We start from the raw sequence: 26651 nt of genomic DNA, 5'->3' as shown, positions 1-26651 counted from the left end.
CGTTACTTAACAACGCGCCCGTTCACAACGTCGATGATGTCATTCTGTGGATGTCAGGGCACCGTCATTAAAGGAAAACGCACCTACTGCCTTTTTAATTTGTCTTTTTTTCTTTTAACTTCAGATTCTGATTCGTTTATTTGTCATATGCAAGTTTACACACAGTCAGCAATGCAACTCACTATTCCAAACAGTAAAAATAGAAAACATAGATTATAAAAATAGATATATCTATATACGTGTGCAACTTACCTTTTTGGTCCATCTGATCATGATTAATTATTATTATTATCATTATTACTGCCTTTATTTTTTATTGTACTTTTTGTATTTAAAGGTATACGTACCTAGTGTCTTTTTAATTTGTCTTTTAATTTTTTTCTATTAACTTATCTTTTTATTCTGTCATGATCATGCTTATTATTGTTATTATTATTATTTTCTGTTTACTGCCCTTATTTTTATAGTGTTTTTCTGTATTTTAAGGAATGCGTAACTAGTGCCTTTTTAATTTGCCTTTTAAACTATATTTTTATTGCCGTGATCGTGCATCTAATAATAATAATAATAATAATAATAACATTTTCTGTTTACATCCTTTATTTTGTTATTGTATTTTTTTTTATTTTAAATTAAAAAGAAACTAGGTACGTATACAATTAATTTAAATTATCTTTTAAAAAAATTCTTTTAACTTGTCTTTTTATTCTGTCTTGATCCTGCTTATAGTTATTAATATTAATATTAACATTTTCTGTTTACTGCCTTTATTTTGTTGTATTTTTTCTAAAATGTTTCTGCCTCTAATCACTTGTTTAATGCTCCTTTCAAAAATGTCTGGCCCTTGTTCAACATAGTTGTTCAACATTATTATTGTCTGTAGAGTTTCTTGTATGGAGAATATTTTTGGTCATAATTCAAATTAAAAGTCCAAATAGAAAATCAAAATAAATTTTAAAGAGCCTGGAAAGGGAATTTCTTGCTGCACCCCTGATTGGCTGTGTTTATTATGCTGGCAATAACACAATCATGTTATAATGTCAGTAAATAATATTATTTTTCCCATGAGTAGTTACGTTTATATATCAGTTAGTAAATATTAAGTTTCTCCCAGAAAATGTCCTATAAGCAGGAAATCTCACATTCCACCACAGATTGTAAAAAATAGCTTTCCACCTTGCAGGTACAGAAAAGGGAGAACATTTTATGGGACCCAGTCAAGCCCCCAGGGACAGCAGCAGCCTTCTGAAACAGATTTTGAACAAATAAAATGTGGAATTACAATGTCAGAGTCCATCACATGATGCCATTGGCCCCAAAAAGTCTCTAGTGCACTGGCTTTATGGGCCCCACACTTTGTGTGATTTGTAGAAACCTGTCCTGTTTGCAGAGGGCCCAATCACTGGACCTTTTCAGGGGTCCAGCCATGTCTGTGGGGGCCACAGGCCTTCTCAGGTGTCTAGCTGTACCTACATTTTCTGTGTGACAAAATCTGAGCCAAAGACGTCTTGCGTCCTACAAATTGCGGTTATGTTCAGAGGGCTCAGCCTGGTCATCAGCACATGACAGAAAATGCTCCTTTACATAATGTTAGAAAATCTTTTAAACCCGGGCTTATATCTGTGGGGAAAAAAATGGTTTCTAATAACAGTTTTGATGGCAACAGTGTGTCCACTGAAGACAACGAAAGCCCATGACTGCATGAGAGAAGGTAAATTATTTCATACAGCACGCAGTGGCTTACTGTAGAATGACGTGGGTGTTAAATAGGATTGGTTTGCAGATGTAATGAGAGGGTGACAGATGGACACACAGGCTTGTTTTTCTGTGTCCCTGTCTATGAACAGCCTGTAGGTCTGTCCCTTGATGTCTTTGTCGTAGTCTTCGCTGTTACATGAGCAAAGCATTGTTACACAGTCATCATACTGTGCAGTGCTTAATGTTCACAGATGCATTATAGCTGGTGCTAAATCTGCAGAGACCTCAGCAGAAGAACAAGTTTCAAACTGGGATCGGTTTGTAAATTTGTAAACTCAATAAACTATTTTGCACATTAAAACACAGCTGCAAATACACACAATTACATTAGAAATAACATATTTGTGAATATCTTTCAAACTTTGAAATAGATATTTGTGAATCCAGTTTTTATTGTGAATCTCAATTCTACATCTGAGGATTTGCATCTAACGCATATCACATTTTTTTAAATTTTATTTTGGGGATTTGTGTATTAGCACTGTTTAATATTTTTGTAAACTCACAAAAATATTTTTCAAATATAAAACACAGCTTTAGGATACACATATTAAAAAAAACAAATCAGAAATAGTCATTTATTTCTCAAATAAACAAAAACAAATTGAAAATTTTTATCTGACATTTACAACTTTATACAGATATTTGTGAAACCAGTTTTTTGTCAATGTCAGTTCTGCGGTTGCCAATTTGCATCTTTTGCAATTTTTTTAAATTTTGGAATTTGTATTTATGTTTTATGATTGCAATTTTTTTTGTAAACTCACAAAACTATTTTGCAAATATAAAACACAGCTGTAAAGACACAAATCCCACAAAGGAAATTATCTGTCAATACATTTTGTGAAATTTACAAAGAAATGAAAAACATTTGTGAACATCTTTGTTATATTTACAGCTTTCAAACAAATATTTCTGTATACAGTTTTTAATTGTGAAACTTAATTCTATGTTTGCCGATTTGCATTTCATGAACACTATTTTTTTTGTATTTTTAAATTATTTTAATTTATAAAATTATTTTGTGTATTAGCAAATCTATCTTTAGATCTGAGTTTCCATATTGTATTATTTGTTTTTGGAAGTTATTTTATATTTACAGATGACTCATTTACACACGTTGTCAAACTGCACACATTAATAATATTGAAACAAATCCCATCTCCGTATTTTAATCACCATCCAGAAACCTAACTTCCCACACACAAAAATGACCACGAGGACAAATTTAGAAGCCAATACTTTCATCTTTATTAATCTTGTTCTCATTTGTTTAAATAAATTTTTCCTTTGTAAAATCTCATAACGAAAACACTGAACAGGAGTGTTAAAGCCTGTCTTAATTTAAAACGAATACACAACAACAGAACATTAAAAACGTACGGTAACTCTTACTCTGCATCTGTAAACAACCCGTCCCACCCCTCCCTCCCACTCCACACAGTTTGATAAGATTTGGCATGTCCATTTTCTCCACGCATATGCCTTCAGCTCTTTGTGTCATTAAAATGTTCTTTTTTATTATTGCAGGTCGGACAATAAAAAAGACAAGTCTGCTAAAAAAAAAAAACAACTTCAAATGAGAGAAAAAAAGCATTAGTGCCAATATTTCTTAACACACAGTCAGCAGTATACCGAATGCACTCAAAACATTTTTGTATAGACCTTCTGTATAGTAAGCAGCCTTGCCCACATTATGACAGGCAGTAACATGCACACACACATTATCCTCACACTCACACACACACACACACACAACAACTGTGGTGGTTTAATCCACTTACTTGGTCTCAGTCTCACTCATACTCATGTCCATATAGTGTGTACAACACCTCGCACAGTGTCGACACATGGAGAAATGCAACGTAGCCTCAAACTGCCAGCAATTTAACATTTATCACTGCAACAGTAACAAACATGTTCAAGAGAGAATAACAGAGAAAGAGTGCGTGAGATACAACAGTAGGAGGTCAGCATTTTTGAAAACAGAACAATGACATTTTTCAATATTTTCACTGTTCAAAAAATTAAAACCATACATACAAACAAACAGAAAAAAACAAACTTAACATACACAGTAAGATACAGTTCTGTTTTCAATCAGAGCTGTTTGCATGTGTTTGGATTCGGTCTCCGTTTTTTAAGGGGACGTGAATACAAACTGCACTTTAACCTCACATCATGTAGTAGTTTAAGTTCTCTTATACGATGAAGGTAATGCTGTTTACAGTGCCCATCTGTCTGAAGGCTTGTCTGTATTTGGTGTGTGCATGTGTATGTAAATCTGTTGAAAAGTCCCCTATTTACTAAGCACATTGCAATCCAGTCAAGTCTTTGAGACCAACTGACTTTTCATTCTTTTTCAGGTTTCAAGTCTAAGCAGTTGAAATCTTCATCTGTGGAAAAAGGCTGTATACACATCTAACAGTCCCTGCATTTGTTTATATAATAGCTTAAGTCTGGCCACGAGAATGTGTGTAAGCATGTCTCACATTTCTGCTTGATGTGTGTGCACATTAATATGCATGGATGCACATGTGTGTATATGTGTATTACATTTATATGCATACCATGTAGATGTGTTTGTGTGTGTGTGTGTGCTATAGTAAGTACATATGTATCCCAGTGTATTTTTGTATCAGTGTGTCCAAATCTACACATACAAATGGAGGGGGCTCAGATGGAGTCAGCGCCTCCCCCCAGCAGGTCGCCAGGCAACAATGCGGCAGGGCTGTCCATTTGGTGCCTTTCCTCCATTTGCGGTGCTCCCCACAGGCTGCTGCTGGGGTATCCCGCAGTCATGCCCCCCCAGAGCCCAGACCTCCCAGAGTCTACTCCCCCGACACCTGCTCCCTCTCCTGCCCCGTTGGTGCTCCACTGGGAAAATATCCCCAGCCCGGGTCCTTGGGCTGAGGGCACTTCTGAAGAACTGCCTGTACCATCGAGACTCTGCCAGGCAGAGCCGGAGGACCTCACACTACCTAGAACCGCCGTTCCACTTTCACCACCTCCTCCTCCTCCTCCACCTCCACCTCCTCCGCTGTTTCCATTTCCGCCTGAAGTTGTGCCCGCCGCTGCCCGCTCATTCCCCGGGGAGCTACCTCCACTGCTGGCCACAGCTGTGCCTGCTGCAGATGAACCCTGCGTCCCACTGGCTGCTGACCCTCCTGAGCTGGCCCCCTCTGCCCCTCCGGCCTGGGAATGTGCAAAATAGCGAGCAACTTCTTCCTCACTCACGAACTCCGCCAGGATTGTGGTGTTGCCCAGAACACACCTGTGAGAAATAGACAAGACAAGGCTTTTTAGATCAACAGGAGCAGCCTCAACAATGAGTATGCGTTGATCAGCCAAAAATATTAAAACCCCTGACAGATTCTTCACATTAAAAGTCCCCTATTATTTAGCATGTAAACGACTTTATTGTAAAGCAGCAAAATAAGGAAATTATGTTGTTTTTATTAGCAGTACCTTAACACAACTCCTGTGCAACTGAAAGCAAACATGGAACAGTAGATTTCTAGAGTACAAATTAGGGTTATTAGCTAATAGCTAATAATAAAAGGACTAACGTTAATGTGTGAGTAAGGCAGCCAAAGTTATCAGTCCTGCCCATCTATAATGTTAATTGTAATGTTAACACAAGTATTTGTGTCTGAAACATGTAATGTTTCTCTGAGACCCAGACTGAAGCTGAGAAAAGTCGACCGGCAAGTAGACAGAAACTCCACAGCCTTCCGTACCGACTCTATTTGATCAGCAACAAAAACTTTGTGCCAAGTCACCATAGGCACAGAAAATAAACAGGGATGTAGCGGAGTACATATGCATATCATCAGTGCTTTTTTAGGGGGGACTAAAATATTGCTTGCTGGGTTTTTTTACACTACCTGAGTCAATTTTAAAATATTGTTGTCACTGATGTTCGATTTTTCATTCTTGTCTTAATTAAAAACATTTTTTATGCCTTTTAATTTTTAAATTTTTCTGCATTTTTCCCTCCCATGGTATTGAGTATCGTGCATTTTTCTGGGTATCGGCATCAAGTCATAAAATCTAGTATTGTGACAACCCTAGTACAAACAGGACGCAGGAGAAAACCTGAACTTCAAACCCAACTGAGAACTGACCAGTTTTGGAGATGAGGCATGTTGCATTATCGTGCTTGGATATTATCCATTGCCTTAAGGGTGTGTACTTAGTCTGCAAAAGTGTTTGTGTTTGTGGTGTGTGTCAAGTGACATCCACATGAATACCAGGACCAAAGGTTTCCCAGCATAAAATTGCATTGTAATATAATGATCGAAGTTATTTACTTTGCCTGTCTGTTTTTTTTTATGTTTTGGCTGATCGGTGTATGTGTATTAGTTACTTTAACCTACATGTGCAGTGCACCCTGGGCCTTGGCTGCTTCCTGCCGGCTGCTGTAGCGAATCAGAGCGCTGCCCTGGGTCAGGCCAAGGTGGAAGGTCAGCAGGGGTCCATGCTGCATGCAGATAGTTCTCAGCGTGGAGCCATCAATCTACAGGGAAAAAAGGAAAAAGTCCAAGTGTAAAAGATAGTGTGTATGTGATGTGAAGTAAATGTCGAGAATCCTGAGCCATCAATTATAGGGACAGAGAAAGGCCAAGGAGTCTGGGAGGTTATACAACACTGGTTATGTGTATGAAGAACTGTGTATCAATAAATAATGCAGTGAGACTGTACACTGTGTCTTTATCACTCTGTAACTCTGTCACACTGACAAATTGTGCAAGATGCTGTACACGAGTTAAGCCGAATGGATTATTGGAAAAAAAAGTCTATATAACCAAAAACAAAACTCTGTCTAGACATCAACTTTTTTTAAATTCTATGCTTTTCCCAGAGCAGTGTCATGCAAGTGTCATTTGTGTAAGCCCTAATTGATTAAATGGCTCATCCAACTTCACAATCCAATTACAGCTGGGTCACGCATCATTCTGCCTCATTTGCATAAGACAGACTGAAGGGGAATACAGATGAATGAGTGCAACGACTCAATGTTTTTGAATTCAAACCCTGACCAATCTGTCTGGACGGCTGTTTTACTTCACAGCCATAATCAGTTCTGCTGTGTTGAAGGGTTGTAAGAAAGTTTCAATTCCAGATTGCTTACACAGCTTACTCCTGGTCTATCTTTTCCACTTCAGTTTTAAACTCAGACAAAACCAATTGGATGCTGTTCACCAAAGCTAATAACTCAGTCTTTTAATATTCATTCTGTAAATGGCACATCCACAGAAAGAGTAGCACAGTACAAATACTGTACCTTGGTATCTGGTTTGACGATAAAATCAACTTTAAACGTCATATTGATATGCTTACTAATAAATTGAGAACTGTAGCTGGCTTTTTACATAGTAATAAAAATTGTTTCCCCTTTTTATACAGGAAAAGAATAGTCAAATCCATTTTTTTAAATCTGTTTTAGATTATGGGGATGTCACTTATGGAAAAGCTGCTGCCTCTATGTTATAGTCACTGGATGCTGCGTACCATTCAGCTCTAAGGTTCATAACCTGCGATCCTTACAGTACCCACCACTGCCATCTTTACCAAAAGTTTGGCTGGCAGGAGGCGGGACCAGCATTGGTTTTTATTCATCTATCAAGCCTTGAAACAGATGCTCCCTCCCTATATTTCATCCCTCTTGATTCTGAAGTCACATAATTTGGGTACTCAGTCACAGAATAGTTTGTTACTTCACATTTCCCAAATCAGAACTGAACTAGGAAAGATGTCATCCTCTTATAGTGCATCTGCAAAGGAAGTTAAACTCAACTGATCTGACTGATTGATTGATTGATCTCAGTTTATAGACATCTGGTTTTACAGATGGTGATACGGGGTGAGTTTAAATAAATGTATTTGACTTTGAAACAGTAGCCTCATGTAATGTTGCTACAGGCTGAAAGTGTCTATAGCAACCAGTATCAGTAGAATTGCGTATGAGATGAGATGTGCAGAACATCTGTAAATTTTTACCAAGAAACTACATTTGAGGTATTAAGGGAACATCTGTAATAGCTACAGAAAATAGCCTGGGTTACATTTAGATGACATACTGCAAAATAGCTTAAAGAGGCAAAACAGCTTCTTCTCCTTATATACTCTGGGTTGAGTGAATTAAGATCGGAAAAAAAAGCTCTGTAGAAAACAAATGTTTATGATACTTACACAATTTTAAGCAAGATCTTCACAAATGAATAACACATTTTTGAAGCCTAAATGCAATCGCCAGAAGTTTAAAGCTAATGTTAGGCTACAAACAAACAACACAGTTGCATTGTTTCACGTCACCGCCACAATAAGGCTATAACGCTGTGCGGCGTGATGATGTTTTGTAGTCTCGTTCAGCTACTTGTTAGCAACTGCCCTTTTTAAGAAGCAATGGCTTAAAAGCCCACTACTGGGTTTTTTACGGATGTATTCTATGTCCTAGAACAAAATGTGGACATCTTTTAAGCTTGTGTTAACCACAGACCTTACTTCAGGCTTCTAATTAAAAAAAAACATTCTCAAAACCAAGTGACTGAGACGAGGGAACTGGAGGTGCTGAAATGCTAACAAAGGACTCATTCTTTTTATAAGCTCAGAAAATAACTTCTTTTTCTGTTATATTTCTGGCAAATCAGAAGCTTCACAGTGGGTGAAACCATGTTGCACAAATCAATTAAGTTATATTCCAATTAAAAACTTTGGGGCATGTAAACCCATCACTTTATTTGGTGTCCATGTAAACACTTAAGTTAGAATCTCTAATCAAACTGACTTCGTTAAAGAAACATGGTCCATGTAATCGCAGCTATAGTTAATGTTTTAAATATGTTGCTTTTGCTACCCTGAGAGTAGTTCGTTTAGATTATAAGTCACTTTTAAGGATTGCCATCTCCCTCAACCTCTCCCACTTCTTACCTGAGGGGTCAGGTTGCTCAGCAGCAACCAGCAGCTGCCTCTGGAGGCAACGCCATCACTCCAAGCTGAGCCTATTAAAAACACAAAAAGAAAAGGAAAGAGGAGCAGAGACAAACAGAAAAGAAGACAAAACAATTAGTGAGGAAGTCATTGTTGATGACAATAGAGATTACTTTATTAACAAAAAAACAACTTTGATGCCAGGTTTCATGATAATAAAAGCAAGTTATGTAATAACTTGTCGAATGGTTGTGAAGTAATCCAAATCCTGTACACAGTACCTGGCCCAAATCTTGACTCTTGATTCATCCCGCCCCCTCCCCAGCTCCGGGCCAACCGTGGGCCTCCGCTACCCCAGGGGGAGGGCGAGGCCTGCTTCTGATTGGTTAAGCCTGGAGGGGGGCGCGGCAGCTGTGAGCTGTTGCGATTGGTCTTCCACAACTTGTTTTGTCCGATGGGCTCTGGGGGCCAGCTGGGCTTGTACTCCGAGTACTTTCCTGAAGAGGAAATGGGGAGGTGGGAGAAAAAGGGGGAAAATGAGTTTTGACAAACAGACCACAGAAATGGGAGTGGGGAGGTACAGCTAACTCCTTTGGCATGTTTGCGTTACAGGCAGAATTTGAACACCAAGTGCTAACACAATAATAGTAACACTAACAACAGAAATTGAAAAGCAAATAACGACTGAGCTAATAACATGGAGATTCAAAATTCAACCAGGGATAAAGGACATAAAAAAATCAAACAAATCAAAACAAACCTGTGCTGTGTGCATTGCTGAGGGGGCTGTCTGAGGCACTGTAGGGCCAGGCACCTGGTGAAGGCAGCGAGGTGTTGAGGGAGGGGTTTGGCCCTACAAAACATTACAAGGTCATCCAAAGGTAACACATCCTGCGATAAACAAGACAATGCAACCACAGTGCAGCTGGACTGCAGACAGAGCCTGTGAGGCTCAAACCTTTGCCCTTGGACTTTTCGTCAATACCTGGCACAGGAGCGTGTTTACAAGTAAAAACAACTGATAGGCTCATCAAAATATTTGGCTCATTGAGTCAAATACCTATGTTGTCTCGCAGTAACTGGTGGTCAGAGTCGCTGAGGCTCGGGGGTCCTGGGGAGCCAAGAACACTACCAGGGGTCATGTAGGGGTCAGACTCTGGGTCTCCACTGCTCTGGATTCCCTTCCAGGGCACACCGGGCTGGAACTCTGTCATATGAGACCAAAAAAGTATTACAAGATTGAAAAGATATGCTATTTTTTTTTAACCAAACACCAAATAACCATTACTGGAATCCTTTGGTTTGGCTCTTTATTGTTGTGGATTTATTTCGGGACAAGTTAATTAAGACTCCTCATCTTTAACTTAACATTTGTACGCACACGGTAATGATAAAAACAAGTTCATTACTTTGTTCTTTTTGGCATGGCATCAAATGAAAACAGCACAATAGCTTCTGAGATGGAGAAGTCTTGAGTGAGAATGCACACACATTAGGGCTGTCACAAGAAACCTATACTTTGGTAGCTAGTTGATGCCAAAATTCTGAAAATGTGACCAAAGAACAACATGTGGAAGTTGGTGAGTGCAGCTGCATCGACTGCTCTGCCTCCACTCTTCAAAAAAAGAAAAGAAAAAGAAAGTGTTTTTTTTCCTTTTTTTTCACAATTCTTCGCAATGGGAGCGCCGTGTATTTACTCTGCTACAAATGCCAGCAGCATAACGAGGCACTGAGCACTGCACGTTTGGGTTTTTTTGCATGTCACTGAGCGTTGAAAAATGCTCTACTTTGTGTAAAATTCTGCACATATCACTGTCCCATTTTACCGAGCTGTCCAATCACAGTGGAAGAGGGGTGCAGAACAACAAAAAGAAGGATGAAGGAGAAATATGTTGATGTGCTGCAGGCTATATGTGAATTTGCTTCTTTGCTTGCAAAATCTCATAAACCAACGCGGACTAGTAGTTTTTGTTTGAGGTGGATCATCAGGGATTAACATTTAAATTTAAAATAAAATACATTTCAATGTATGTTTAAGTGCATGGTATTTGTTGTGGTATAGTGACATGCCTAACACACACACACAAACACAGGACAGGTTGACATCAGTCTTATCAACATATGGCTTTTTGTATCTTTGAGCCTGACTTGACATTTTCTATTATCTATTTCTGTAATCTTTCATCGTCTTTTGGTAACTCGTAGCAAAGAAAGACGCATTCACCTGGAGGCCAGCTGGATGTGGCAGGTTTGTTCCCCATTTTACTCCCAGGGGTCCGGTGCCAGTTGTCTGCAGAGCCTTGAGGAGGGATCCCCAAACCATCACTGCCCAGCATTTCATACTGGGAGTAAGGGGATCCTCCTCTAACCTTTATAGCACTGGGTAAAGGGCCTTAGGAACAGCACACAAGAGAGAAAATCAGGTCAAACAGATTGGGGTGAATATGTCTCAAATCACTTTGTTCTGCAGTGGTTCATTTAGATACACTGTGAATGAGGGTGATTACTGAGGCAGTTAAAACCAGATTGACAGCAGCCTGGAAGGTGTGCTTTCCCACCTGGGAATTTTGCCTTTGCAAAAATCCTGTCCCAAACCATCTGTTGACCTACCATTCTTGTGAAGGGCTGTGTCAGGGGGAGATGGAGCGGGGGAGTGTCCCTCCATCATCCATTTGAAGCGGGATTGCTGTCCTCCTGTGTCCTTCATCCCTCCCATCATGGGACTGAGCTCCAGTCCTGACAGGTTACCACCAGGGGCAAGACCTGACAAGCAGAAAAACACAAACATTCATGAGCACATTGCATTCCACAAATGTTTAGTTAAAAACAGCATGTGGCTGAGCTGGTAATTGTATTTCTTCGGCACTGACTGAATCAGACTCCTTCGCTATCAGAATCAGAAAAGAGTGCTATGAAGCCAGTAGCAATTTTGATCACATTTCATCTAGCCTGTGGAGTTTAACCCACAAACAATTCATCTGTTGGACTCACCAGAGTACATCCCTTGTGTTTTGGCATGAAGGTCTGATAAGGGTCCCCCCATTCCAGGATGTGGAAGGGGGTCCACCATGGGCTGTTTGGATAGGCCTCCTCCCAGGTGAGAGGGGGACAGTTTGGAGCTCCCTCCTCCTGCTGCTCCTCCAACTCCACCCTGCTGATGCTGTCTCTGCTGCTGCAGAATAGCCATAATCCTTGCCAGCTGAGAAAGAAAACATTCAAGAAAATTAATCCCAATTAGAATAGAGGGTTCCTACAGCTTAAGGCATAATAGATTTAAGACTTTTTAAGACTTCTTTAATGCTTTCTAAATTAAATTTAAGACCAATTTTACAATAACCAAAAAAATAAAACAAACGAGAAAAAAAAAACAAAAACTGGGGTTATGGACAATTTTGCCCAAACGTTTATTGTATTTTAAAACATGATTTTTGACAGTTCCACTACCCTGATCTGCCTAAAGTTAAAGCAAGCACTTGGTAAACTATTTAAGAAAAAAAAGATATCAAAGCTATATAGAGACATATGTTATCAATTATTTTGAGATTTTACGATGCATCGTACATAAAAAAAGGATTCATACTTTCCACTAGACTACTTTCCAAATCCCAAACATTTTTTATGACTTCTCAAAGACTGATTTAAGACAGTTTAATACTAATTAAGGCCCTATTTTGAGATTATTATTAATTCAATGCCTTTTAAGACTTTTTAAGGATCTGCGGCTACCCTGAGAATACCCACAAGGCACAGTTTTTGCAGCACAGAAATACAACACAAATGTTGTCCTGATGACAGTGCATGGTATGTTATAGAACATGATGACGGTCACCTGCTGTGGGTCTGGCTGCTGTCTGAGCGGCTGAGGCTGAGGGAACTTCCTCTGGTTCTGCAGGAGCTGCTGTTGTTGCTGCTGCTGTTGCTGCTGTTGGAGCAGGAGTTGACAAGCCTGTGGGATGGGGAGCAGAAATGGTCAAAGATGGAGGTAAACAAAGAATTCATAGGCTAGTGCTCACATACAGACACTCCGAGTATGTCATTACATTGCAAGTCACTGTCTATCTGAAGGTTATACAGTACAAAGTTGAACAAAGGCGGACCATTGTACAAAATACAAAATGAAATATTTATTTAAATGTGATGAATCATTATAGTCACGCACCAGATGAAACTGCTGCATGTGGGGGTAAATGTTGCTGAGCATAGCAAGCTGCTGTGGGGAAATCTGAGGAGGGAACACTCCTCCGCCAACACCACCGACCCCGCCGACCCCACCGACACTTCCGACGCCACCAACACCTCCTACTCCTCCAACCACTCCACCCACGCTGCCACCAGGAGAGGGCATCTGCTTCAGCATAGGACCCGGCACCTGCATGTCCATTCAATCCAAATATATGAATCAATTCACACATTTCAATTTAGTTAACAGTTTTAAAAATGTTCTTGCACACCATAAGGATGTAAAGTGACAGGTACAGATGAAAGACCAAAACCTATTGACTGGGAAGCCCTCACACACATCCACACTAATACATTTTCTTTTTCAAATGGCATTTTTAAATGAAAACAACACTGATGCTGAAAACACATATCAAATGGCCATTCAAGTACACTGGGCATACATGTACCAGTGTAAACAGGAAGCAGACTGTCCACTTTGCGGTTGCGTTGCTTAGTTACAGAAACTCCAACAGTATAAGTAAGACCAGCGATGTCTTTGCTTGGACCGACAACGAGGTGGAGCTGTTACTCAAAGTGACCATGAGTATAAGGAGGTCAAGGCGGTGGAAAACAGTTTGGGAGTTGTTACTAGGCAAACACGGCGCAACATATTAGAGAGGTACAGTAAGTATTATCCATTCTGGAGAAAGTCACGGCAATCGGAAAAGGAGTACCCACACAAGAAGGATAAAATCATAAAAGGTCTGTAGACCTAGCTATGATGTTTTGACAAGCAGTTACTGAGAAAACCCATTCTGGAAGTGAACTGGGATGTCTTCCCGAGATGTAAAAGTCTCAGTTTTTGCCCATCCAGAATGCAACACAACCCTAGAGTTTCCAAACTGAAACAGCGTTTTCAACAGCTTCAATTTTAGGAGTTCTAAAACAACAGAGAAGTGTGGATGGTAGACGTATTTGTAGAGATAGTTTTGCATTTTAAAACAAAAATGTATTACTGTGGATTTACCATACATACCTGTTTATACACTGTGTGGTATTTCCTCCCCATTGATATTAAATATTTTGAAGTATTGTGACTGTAACACATTTTTAAATTTCTTTTAGAGACTTTTTCTACTTTTTGAAGACTATAGGCTCCATTCCGAAATATGGGCCTGCTGATTATCTAATGTCCCTTGAGGGCTTTATAGTGTTGTTAACCTACTTTCTTTAATATTTGTAATTCACTATACATGCTTACAGATTGAAGAGCACAGTATCATATTGGGTTTTTTATATTTGGAGAGCTCACTGACCTTTAATTGCATGCATACCAGAGAGTTGCTGGTCCCGTTTAATTGGCAGTTTTTTCCCCAGGTGAGAGCCTATAACCTATATTTGTAATGGTACTGTGTGTCTATATAAACTTTGATAAATGTTGCTTTACTGTCTAAGGCCAGATGAACTAGAGGAATAATGAGTCATCTCCTGCTTGGCAATTTTACAAGATGTCTGGCAAACAGAGAACCGAGGAATGTTGTAAAATGAAACAATAAAATAAACTCTAAACATACAGTGCACATCAAATAAACTGTATTTCTTTACATTTACATTTTTACAAACTTACATACTAATTAATATTACATATACTTTATTTCTCAAATACTTAAATGTTTACATACTAGTGCTGACTGTTTACTATTACTGCATTACAATTATTCCTTAATGTCTAAACATTGTGTTAATGGCTGATTAAAGGCTACTTTCTAGCCTCAAACAGATAGTCAAAACCTTTATGTAAAGTTGGCATAACATTGGCAGGACTCAGGAGACCCTCAGTCTCTCCTAAATACAACATTTATTATAACTAAAAATATGACAGACAAAAGACAACAAACCTGAGCAGACAGGAACTGATGAGGCACTTGAGCACGTAACCCCTGGGAGGGGTTCATTGGATGCATGCCAGGCTGGTGCATCCCCCGAGGCTGAGGCATCCCTCCGCCACTGCCAACAAACACCCCATGGCCACCCATCTGTGTAATGGAAACCACACAAAAATACCAATCTATTTTGTGATGTAACTTGGAATGGGTTTTCTCAGATTTCTTCACCTAAGTCCTTATCTCAACCCATGTAGCAGGTACTGTTGGCATAAAAGTTGAAATAATACTGCTAACTGTGAAAATAAATGTTATTAAAGGATAAATAGACTTATACCTTTTCACCATAGGGCCCCATGTCAACAGGACCCATGTCTTTGGAACTAGGCATGCGGTAACCTCCACCTCTTCCTCCCCTCCGCATCTCTCCATTATAGTCAGTTATTCCTCTTTTGTCTCCTTCCATCTTTTTGTCAAGACTTGGGTCATCACCCTAAAAGACAAAGTCATAGACACACACGTTCATAGGACAGTGACAGAGGACTTACTGATAGTCAATCCATTGTGATACCATTATCAATATGGTTGACATTTTTTAATCAAGTATCTTAAGGGAAAAAAAGCAATATGATATATATAACATTAAAGTAACATATCAATAATACATTGAAGTTTCTGCTTGCAATAGGTGGAAATATTAAGATTATTTTTTAGTGAATTAATATCTTACCAGAAGACCCATGTTTGAAAACTGGCGCGACACTGGGTTCATCCAGCTGTCCCCTCCTCCACTCTTTAGGAAAAATTAAATATAACTCAGTCAAAAAACAACATAAAATGCAATGCAAACTATTGTCAAATTTGAAGAAAGCTACTTACAGGTATTCTATGTGTGCATGTTTCGTTTTTGTAAAACAATCTCAAGGTATGGAACAGTTTTAATGTGGTGCTAAAACAATGTCCAATCATAAATCAGTTTAAAATAATACATAAAAACATGATTTTCACTAGGTACAGGGATGAAGAGTCACCTGATGTTTACTGGGGTTACTGTTTATTTAATTGGTTACTTAATATTTATTTTTTCCTAGTTTATCTTCCTCTTTTTTATGCAAATGATTATGAAAAATCTTAGATATTTGATTTTGGGTATGTGGGTATATGCATATATATTTAGTTAATTAGAGTATAGGTTTAAATTAATAAGGAAGCTGGTTATTTAAAATTCAGTGACTCATCATGTCATCATGTGTTTATTTCTTTTGTCACTATTTTCTTTTTGCTGTTTAAAATAAATCAAATTGAATCTTTATTGTAAATCCTGCATGGTATATCTTTAGGAAAACAAGAGCTACTCTGTCTTGATACAATAAACCGAGAGAGAGAGAGAGAGTCTTAGAACTGTTTCTCCTTACCTTGATGTTTCCTCTCTTTCCTCCATGAGTCTGACCCCAGCCTCCAGAGTTGAAGGAGGAGCTGCTTCCCTGGGAGCCAGTGCTGTTCCAGACCCCTCCACCACCGTCATCATCCTCATCCCAGCTGGGGTGACGGGAGGCTGCAACAGAGCCCTCTCCCTTCCCACCCCAGCTCTCCATTGACTTGGAGCCTGCAGCGAAACCAAAGCAGATGGTTATGACAATGTAGGTTTCTGTAGACTTTCTGTTTTTAACTAAGAAATGTTGTTTGATTTGAGCTTCATGTCTCAAAATAATAATAAGCAGAAAATGTATTTCATTTACATAACATTTTTTTCCTCTTCTTACCAGATTTACCAGGGTTGTGTGAAGGGTTGCCCCAGCCAGATGCTTTCGCCGGTTCATCTTGATCACCCCAACCTGTTGCTGCATCTGGTGACTGGCCCCAGGCAGCCGTACCATTATCCACAGATTGTGCACCTCCTCCCCACATGCCTGGACCTAGATATGGATGAAATGGAAAAAACATTTAGCAAAAGGTTGCAATGGTATGATGTTCATAAAATGACAACCTTCTCAAAATATTGCAGTTTCACAGTGACACAGAATTATTGTTATTGTCAGCCAGAATGACCCTTAAAGGAATGTAAACAAAAGGGTTAGTCTTGATTGAACAAACATTTTACTATAACTGAAACTTAAAACCATTTTCCAAATAAGGTATGTGTAAAAATTCTCCTTTTTAATTTCTATTCTCCGTACAATTGCCCCCCCCCCCCAACATTGCAGATAAGCAAATGTACATGGTATGAAAACTTTGATATCACAGTATACCTTAAAACCATTGTATCTATGCAACCCTAATTTAGAATATGCAAATGAAAAATAGCAAGTTAAATGTTTGATTCTGATAAAAAAAAAAAGACTAGGTAAGTTTAACAAATTATTGTAATAATTTACAAACACTTAAAAAATTAAGACAAATGCTAATGATCTATCTACTTTGGTTGTGGCTTGCCAAATGCAAAACTCCTGCTTACCCACTGCAGCATTGCCAGGGTTTGTGTCCCTGCTGTGTTGCATCCCCTGCTGCCTTCTTGGTGGTTGTTGGATGGATGGTGGTGGGGCCTGCTGACTGTGGCTTTGGCCAGGTGTAACACTGTTTTTGTCCCACAAATTCACATTCTTGCTTTTGTGGCGCGTTGGGTCTCCCCAGGCCGAAGTGCCATCATCGATTTCCATTTTGCGACTGATGGACTGAGGGGAGGGTTCTTCCCAGCCACTGGGCTCCAGGGAGTCACCCCCGCCCCCAGAGATTTGGGGGATCGGGCCAGAGGTCCAGCCCGAACTTTGGTTCTGATTCTTGGATGGTGGACCTCCACCTCCAACGTTGGACCGGCTGTTCCACCCTCCTTGAACGGGACCTCCTTGTGGCTGCTGGCCCTGTGATTGGTGCTGCTGTTGATTTGGGGCTTTCATTGGTGCCACTTGGCTGTTTGGTATCTGTGCTGCTGCTGTGTGGGGCTTGGAAGTCCCCCAGTCCTGGTGGGATTTGCCTCCACCCACATCTCCCCCTCCCCATCGCTGAGATCCCCCTTCATCCAAATTACCCCAGGAAGATCCCTTCTCATCCAAGTTACCTCTGCTTCGCCCGTCTCCAGGTATAGAGTCTCTCTGTCCCCAGTCTCCTCCCCAACCACCTGCCTCCCCTCTTCCACTCCCCTTCCATCCCCCTGTCCCTTTATCATCTGCACCATCTCCCCACCCACTACCCTGTTCTCCAAAGTTTCTCCAGTTTCCTCCTCTGTGATCACCCCATTTTTTTTCTTCACTCCCCCATGCTTTGCCTGGGTTTTCAGGTGGGTGGTCACCCCAGCCTCCAGCTGCCTTCCCCTGGTTGCTCTCCATATCCTCTTCTGGCGCTCCTGGCTTCCTACCAGGCATGTGAGGCCCACAGGTGGACTGTGATGCACCACCATCCCAGCCATCCCTCGCTGTAACAGGGCCAGAGTTCAGGCTGCTCGTGTGACTGCCAGCAGATGGATCATTAGTTATTGAACCGCTGTTAGATGGGTACCCAGGACCGCGACTAGTGGTAGTGTTCATGGTTGCTGATGAGAATGCAGAGGAAGATGAAGTGCTTCTTTCATTCCTGTTTCTTGCTCCTGTTGTTGCGTCCAGGTCCCACGCCACGTTCTGTCGAATCTGGGTCTGCCCCCAGCCCGTGTTAGACAGAACCCTGGGATCCAGGTCAGATCGATTGAGCATGCTGAGTAAGGCCACATCAGCATTGGAGGTCTGGTCGGACGATGGTTGGTTTCCGGATGATGCTCGCTTCTGCTTATGTCCGCTGTCACTTCCTCCTCCGCCACTTCCAGCTATGGACCCTCCCCCACTAGAGGATGAAGGTGCCCCACCTCCAGTGCCTCCACCCTGCCCTCCTCCTCCTGCACCCCACTCACCAACTGCCCCATCCCCACTTTCCATCCCTTTCTGATTGTCCCAAGCTTTTGTCATAGTTGCAAACTTTGGTGAGGCAGAGTCCTGTAAGACGCTGCCGCCAATACCTCCACTGCCTCCACTGCTGCTGCTGTTGCTGCTCCCATCTCCTCCTCTTCCACTTCCTATTGCTAAGTTACTCGAACTTACACCTCCCGCTGTGCCACCCCACTCTGCTTCTGAACTGCCTCCTTCCCACGCTCCCTGAGATACCACTGGGGTATTTGAGCTACCATCATTTCCCCTAACCCACCCAGCCTTGTCACCCTGGCTTCCAAATCCCCACACATTCCCTTCCTGCCCCTGAGCTCCGGTCTCTCCCCCACCCCACCCGTCTGCCTGTGAGGCACCCGCACACAGGTCAGCCGACACTGGAGGCATGGATCTCCAAGAAGAAGAGGCGGCAGAGGAGGAAGACGAAGAGACGGAAAGATTGCCGCTCCCTTCTCCTTCAACACTAGCACAGTCCCTCTCATCACCGCCTTCTTGATTTGGTCCTCTTGCTCCCCCACCTGAACCCATCTCTGGCCCTACGTTTCCTAAGTGCTGCTGCTGTTCTCCCACAGCTGTCTCAGTGTGCTGCTGATGGAGACCAGTTTGATTCACAGATGAAAGAGAGTGAGTGGTGATGGGTGTGGTGCTGGCAGAGAACGAGGAAGCTGAAGTGATGGACGAGTGTAGCGGAAGGCCTTCGCTGGCCGTAGTTGACGTCCCACCCTGCACCAGGGCGGGCCAGGCGGAGGGGTTCACGTTGGGGTTGAAGTTGGCACCAGAGACACTGCTGCTGCTGCTGCTGCCACCCACAGGGCTCTCCTGAGGCCCAGGAAGAAGATGGGAGACTTTGGAATTGTAAAATGCTGCTGATCCTAGCCCCGCCTCCACCTGAGAGGAGGAGGATGAGCCCCATGCGCTGCCACTTGACTGAACACATTCATTAAGCGAGGAAGAGGAGGAAAGAGGAGAAGAACGAGGTGAGGAAGGATTGTCCATGTTCCCTGCTCCTCCTCCTACTGCTCCTCCTTTCTGCTGGATGTTTCTCTCACTCCATGAGGCACTACTGTTGTTGTTGTTACCAGGGCAGTCTTGCTCCTGCGATCCTCCTCCTCCTCCTCCTCCAGCCCCGTCAGAGCTCGATTTGGCCCCTCCTAGGATGCTAGGCCAATCCCCCAGGTCAGTCCCATCCACAATCACCTTCCCGCAGCCCTGAGAAGAGGACTGGCTGCCAGAGCCTGCCCCCCATGTGGAATTTGCATAAGTTGAAGTAGTAGTAGTAGAAGAAGACGACAGAGCAGCGACACATAATGAGGATGAAGAGGAGTTTGGGGGTGAAGCGGAGGATGAACCCAGGTTGGAATCTATACAGACAAAAGCGAGAGCATTCATTTAACTGACAATTTAAGCATTAAATGATAACTTGCAGAACTGTTTCTAAACATGTGGAAAATGTGGTATTTAGTGGGCTACATACTGAAGCTGATGGTGTTTTTTTTGTCTTGAGACAACCAGTATGTTTACATGATTTAAAAAAAAAAATCAAATTATGGTGTTAGTCTGACTAAAACTGGACTTTTAAAAATACATGTTAAGTTGTTTGTTCAACTAAATTTGCACTACATCGAATTTTCAAAGTCGGACTAACACACCTGGACACATTATGTAAACACCTCAGTTGAACCTGAACTGGCCTAAGCATTTTGCACATGCTCCATAGTCCTCATGCCGGGCTTTGACCCGGAAATTGAACAATAAAAAGCCATGTCCATACAGAGAAAGAACCAATCTATTTCTTTTTCATTTTAAAAAAGTTTTCCATAAACACAGAATCGTCTCAAGAAATGTGTGTGTCCACACAAAACCACTGAAAACGCTGTAGTATATATGCCAGGCCTGTAAGTGGCGCTGTAACGCTGCCACAGAAATACACCAAAAACCGAGAATAAGACATGGAGCATGCATATAAAACTTGTGCGATGTAAACAAACACACTAAGAAGAAGATGGCGGAGAATTGAGCTAGAAAGGAGACATTTGTGTGGAGAAGATTTTGCTGTAAAAGCCATATCATGCTCAGTAGCTTCTGCACCATGAATCCGCCATGTTGTTGTTGTTGTTGTTGGCGGGGTTAGAGCATGCGGGTTAAGGAAGAGGTGGGGCTATAGGGTCATCAGTACAGTTAAGATGCGTATGGGTTGTAAACACGGAAACGCAAGGGTGGCGTCTTCACATTTGTTCCCTCTGGGATCCGGTTTTATTGTGGACGAAACGTCCATATGATAAAAAACTTTTGCGGATACACCTAAACTCGTCTCCATATGGACATGGCCTAAATTTGTTGATGAAAGCCAGGAGGAAAAAAGAAGACGAAGAGAAGAAAACAAAACAAGACAAAGGTATCCATGTTGTCACCGCTTGACATGCAACCCCTTTGCTGCTTGCTAACTTGTTTGGTATGTGATATAAAAGGTCAACTGGAAGAAGGTCCAATAGGAACTAGCTGAAAGGGGGCATATCGCCACCTACTGCAGCGGACATACTTTGGTCAATACATGGATTCTCCCCCAGTGCTTGTATACTGGGACAAGGACAGTAGTCCAATTTAATGGCCTTATCCAGCTTTAACTGTAGCTCCACTTAACTGTGCATGTAAACATACTGATTAACTCACCTGTGCCTCCAGCTGTGTTTGCATTGGGGCTATCTCCTCCCTGTGAGGAAAGAGATGGGGCGGCTGCCCAGCCACTCCCTCCTCCAACTCCTCCTGCGCCCCCTTCCCCTCCGCCTCCCCCCAGCAGCATGGAGGACAGCGGTGGCTGGCCCCTCTTCAGTAGCACTTTATGGTCCTGCTGGCAGCGAAATCTCGGTGGAACCTCTCTGGACATGTATCGCTGCTGCTGGGAGGTCTGGCTTCCAGAGGGGGAAGAGGAGGAGGAGGGCTGTCCGTTGGCCACAGCAGTCCGCTGCTTTGCATTGTTCCCGCCACCAGGAGGAACTTGTGCACAAACCCCGGCTGCACCAGGACTGGGGGATGAGGGGGCGACAGGGCCAGGGCTGGGGGACACTGAGCCTGGGGTGGCGAGCGGCTGGGAGGACGAGGGCTTGGCTGATTCTGGCACTGAAATACACAGATAATGAAAAGTGTGTGAACTTGTGGTAGACGTAAGTATGAAAAGAGAAAAACAGAGAGAGTATGTTACTGGGTTTGCTACTCTACAGCCAACAGTTTAAGGACCTGAAACACCAAGCCGACGGTTGACTGTTGGTCAATGTGGAGCCATTGGTGAGTATCTATCACCCTAGTTTTGGCATGAGTCGACCTGGTCTGATTTTTTTTGGCATGTGAAATTGGCGTGAGAGACTGTGGAGCCCACTGGTAAATAAAATCACTCTCAGTGGCAGCTCAGCTCAGCACACCAGAACAGAAACAGGTGAGAAAAGCAATTAAATGAATTAATTCAAGAGGAAGGGTAATTAAAACAAACTTGTTACCATAGCAGGATTATGTTTTAGCCATTGAGCTCTTTATCACTTTGTCATTGTTTGTTATTGTTCTTTAGCGCACCCTCAATATTATTTTTACTTTCAACATCAGGTGTTCTTAATGTGCTAACTGGTTAACTAACATCCTAAATCTGTCCTGCTGAGCTTCCAGTTTCCCTTTTTGAATAAATAATACCGACTACCAATGCCTGCTGCAATGGAGAGTTATTTCCTCTCACGCAGGTGCAGAGCGTACATACTAGTTGGCCGTTGGCTGTAGTTTTTGCGGTATGTGCAGGTGCAACTTTGTGGCTGAGACACAGGCCATATGAGGCGCCTTTGTCACCTCTAATTCTTTGGTGTCAATATGGTGTGTCTGGACCTTGTGTCTTAAGTATGAGCATGCATTATTGACAATTCTACATGTTAATTCTCACGGTCATCAGTATACGTGAAGTTTATTATAACAACATGATACAGCTAATTAAAAGGACATTTAACAGCAAGACAGAGAAGTCATATGACAGACATGATCATATAGTATAGTAAGCAATAAAAGGAAGACAAAGGTGTTGATGATGACCACAACAAAGGAAGAAAACATACCTTTGATTTTCTGTTCTGGCACCTAAAACAGAAAGAATAAGTGAGTCAGATATAAGGGAGGAGGATAATTTATAGGTGGTAAATTGATTAAAAAAAGGTATATTGTAATCTTACTAGGCTTTCGTCTTGCCACTTTAACTGAGAAATATACTAGCAAGGGACTATTTAAACAAATATTAATAATATTAGATTTATTTATATTTAGATGTTTAGATTTCATTCAAAGTTAAAAAGTGAAAGTTTAGAAGACGCGTAGCCTAAACCTATATTAAAGAGTAAACAGTATTTGAGTAAATGACAAAAAAAGGTTAATTATTTACAGATTTTAATTGTATTTTTATTATACTTAATGATTATTTTAAAATATGGTCTGAAATTGGGCTATATTTAGTTGATAAATCCTGATCTGTAACAGGGCTAAAGCTTTGGGAAGATTTTTAATGACATCTATTGCTCAGTGGGTGGATATTCATGTTACAAGCACAAAAAAGTCCTTCCAAACTTTAGTTACTTAACATATTCAAATTCAACAATAAACAATCCTGGCTGAGTATGTGGCAATAATATGAAAGCAGGAGAATCACACAGATTCTCTGCAAAACATACAGGCAAAGTCAGTTGTGAATTTTTCGAGACACTGTTTACCTTCTGAGAGGTTTCCCTTTTCTTTTTATCTTCTTTCTTCTTTTTCTTGTCTTCCATGAACTACTGTTCCCTTTTCTGATTCTCCTGTCTGCGAAGAGAAATGTACACATTCAATTATTTATGTTGAACCTCATGGCACACCGAAAGTAATTTAATGCTCACAAAAGCATACCCTTTCACACACATGTATAGACTTTGACTCAAAATGAATAATATACATTTCATCAGATCACTCCCAAGTATTCTCCTACACAGTTTATGTTTTTAAGACTGTAATGTTAACCAGGGGCAGACAGCTTGACAACAGCCCTTGGTAGACTAGCTTCTCATTGCATAATTCATTAACCAGCAAACGATTGCAATTCCAACCAGCAGACAACACGGGCAGCAGCCAAACAAACAAGTGACTTCCAACTCTCCAACATCTCAGAAAAAGTCAAGTTCTTACTCAAGTAAAGTCTGTCTCTTCTCTGTGCGACAAGTGTCAATCTAATGAAGCCAGTTTAATACATTCCTATTAGGGATGACAATTAATCAATAATCGATTAATTGGTCATTAAGAATTTATTTGAACATATGAAATATAATCAACATATGAAATTTAATCAATTAATTGACTATGGCTATGCAATGCTGTCAAATTATATTCAATATGTTGCTGTGAGCTTTGATTGAGGAAAAAACCCATTAGGTATTGTGAAAATACCAAAAAAAAAAAATTAAATAACAATCAATTAATCAATATTCTACCAATATCTTACAATATCCAATTAAGGACAGTGCTTTCAATTTGCAACCCTAACTCATATATATTGTGTCATAAGATTCAAAAAATACTGGTGCAACATTTTTCATATACTTTCAAAAATAAAGCCTTAGCCAAAAACTGTTGTTTTTAATATTTCTGAGACATTTTGACTACCTCACATCAGCTCTAAGATGACTCATCTTCTTATGACAGCTAAGAAATGCTCACTGATGTTGTGGAAGGGCAAAAGCATTCCTTATGTTAAAATGTGGCTTGATAATCTGGTCAAAACTCTTCATCTAGAGAGGTTAAGATATATTAGAAATGGCAAAATTGTATTCAATATTTGAAAAAACAACAGCGTAATGCCATTTGCAAAAGTTGCTATCAACTGAATGTAGGATCCCTTGATTTAGTCTTGGGTGTGTATGTTAGGGGCTTTGTTTCTTTTCTTTTTTCAACCTTTTTTTTCTTTTTCATCCTAAGGGAGAACACCATCTATATTAGTTTTGTAAATGTGCTGTTTATCTTAATGCTGCATTTGTACATTTACCAATAATTTCTTTGTCTGTGTATATTTGCTGATGATGATTTTTGCAAAGTGATCCTACTCAATAAAATGTCAAGTTCTTCTACATTACAGTCGAGATTGTAATGGCAGCATGATACACAGATAGCAACTTGTGTGGAGAAAATGACACTCTCACTGACTACATACAATGCAATGATTTTTTTAAAATACATTTTTGGTCAACATAATATACTATGACTTTTTTGTGTTATTTTGGACCACATATGATTCTATGATTTTTTTTTTACACATTTTTGTTTGACATACTATACTATGACTTATTCATGCTATCTTGGATGACATTCTTTAAAATGACGTTTTTTTAATGCACGTTACAATACTATGATTTTATTTTTTAAAATACATTTTTGGTTGACATATTATGCTATACCTGCTTCATGCTATTCTGGACGACATACCATGACTTTTTTATGCTATTCTGGATAACACACTTTACACACCACACTGCCAAAAGTACATATGCAAAATGCAAATACACAACTCATACCCCAGTCATGTGAGCCTATTTTTGTGGAGAGCCAAACATACCACAGTGGGCTGAAAAAAAAGTTTTGTGTGGAAACGTAAAGGGATCTCTGACACCAGAGAACTGTAAATACGGCTGGGCCCTGTGTTTCTATTAGCTAAGCTGCACGTAATTAGCATCATGTCACACTGCGCTATTGCAAGCTAACTGGACAACTTGTAGCTTTAACCCTTCACTGTAACCTCTATAAATGCACCGGCTGACAAGACCATCAGTAATCGGTTTATGTAATGCATGCAAACCCCTCCAAGGCAGGTGTTTGCAGCAGCATTGGGAGCAAACAGTGCGGATTTCATGTAAATATACGGGCCAGTGAGGAATAGCTGTGCAGCTATTATGGACCCCTAAAGGAGCTTGACTCGGGTGAGCAACCAGCTAATGCTAGTCGACTTTAAAGCAGCTGGTGAGCACCGTGCCATGACCTGAGCTCGCGGCTGTAGACCCAGCGCAAGGTGTCTCTGTAGCTCCGCGCGACCAATCTAACCTCTACGCAGTTAACTGCAGACATCAGGCACGTCATGTTAGCCAACGACGTGCCCCTTCGTTTCAAACACAGAGCATTTGATTTATACACTTTGTAGTTATAATTACTAACTTTACAGTATGAATAAGTCAGCGAACAGAGTGTTAGCGTGTTTTATCAGTAACGACAGTCGACAGGGCCAAATTAAACGACGAACTTCAGTGACGTTTCTTCAACATTACATCGCGTAACAAGCTCTTCTAAAACTGAGAAACCCAAACGTTGTTAGCCGTGTAAATGTGAAAACACAAACGGTATCGACATAAACACACTTTATAAAAACTGCCGAAACTCATAACAATAACGACGAATACTCACCTCGGGAATCACATAGGACATAAAGTGCTTCTGTGCAAAAATTCTTGTAGACCTACCGCTAGCAGGCTAGCAAGGCAGCTAGCCTAGCGAGCTAGTTCTTCGAGGCTTTCAAGGCTAAATTGAATAAGAAATGACATCACCGAAAGGCGAAATGTTAATCGTAGAAAAAAACGAGGAAAGGCGAGTATCCTTTTTGAGCGACTATAGTTCTCAGGCTGTAAACAAAACATGCATAACCCCTTGATGACTGTCAGACGCTGTATGATCGGTTAGTTTACTATCGGCCATTTTGCTTCTGTGTGGAGGTTTAGCCAGCATATGATATCACCGGGCTGGTTGTTGATCACGGAGGGGAGGAGGAGCGGGGCGCGTGCAGGCACCGGCCACCAGAGGGCGTCTTTATCAATGGAAACATGACGTCATACGCACGGGGGTACAAATAAGTAAACAAACGGGTCAAAAAAATAAAAGAAAATAAAAATAAAAATCCAGACAGAAACAAAAATAATACATATTCATATCACATTCTCAAAATAAGTTTTTGAAATAATAACAATAATTCAGTACC

At 40.9% G+C, this 26651-nt stretch overlaps 1 protein-coding gene across 1 annotated transcript; it reads right to left on the bottom strand.

The window, feature by feature from the left end:
* Window positions 1–2985: 2985 nt before the first annotated feature.
* LOC121956140 (trinucleotide repeat-containing gene 6B protein-like) lies at window positions 2986–26363 on the bottom strand. Its single transcript, XM_042504263.1, has 21 exons — window positions 26084–26363; window positions 23377–23464; window positions 22732–22753; window positions 21314–21760; window positions 17191–20004; window positions 16499–16651; window positions 16151–16341; window positions 15466–15528; window positions 15073–15228; window positions 14751–14888; window positions 12851–13060; window positions 12521–12637; window positions 11683–11890; window positions 11302–11454; window positions 10916–11083; window positions 9752–9898; window positions 9452–9544; window positions 8973–9188; window positions 8692–8762; window positions 6138–6277; window positions 2986–5032 (listed from the first exon to the last, which is right to left on the bottom strand). The coding sequence occupies exons 2-21, from the start codon at window positions 23431–23433 to the stop codon at window positions 4435–4437; spliced, it is 6162 nt and encodes a 2053-aa protein (XP_042360197.1). The 5' UTR covers window positions 23434–23464; window positions 26084–26363; the 3' UTR covers window positions 2986–4434.
* Window positions 26364–26651: the final 288 nt, after the last annotated feature.

This window comes from Plectropomus leopardus, chromosome 17 (assembly GCF_008729295.1).
Source record: "Plectropomus leopardus isolate mb chromosome 17, YSFRI_Pleo_2.0, whole genome shotgun sequence".
In the NCBI taxonomy this organism is placed as follows: Eukaryota; Metazoa; Chordata; class Actinopteri; order Perciformes; family Serranidae; genus Plectropomus; species Plectropomus leopardus.
This window is presented reverse-complemented; position numbering and strand designations above follow the sequence as displayed.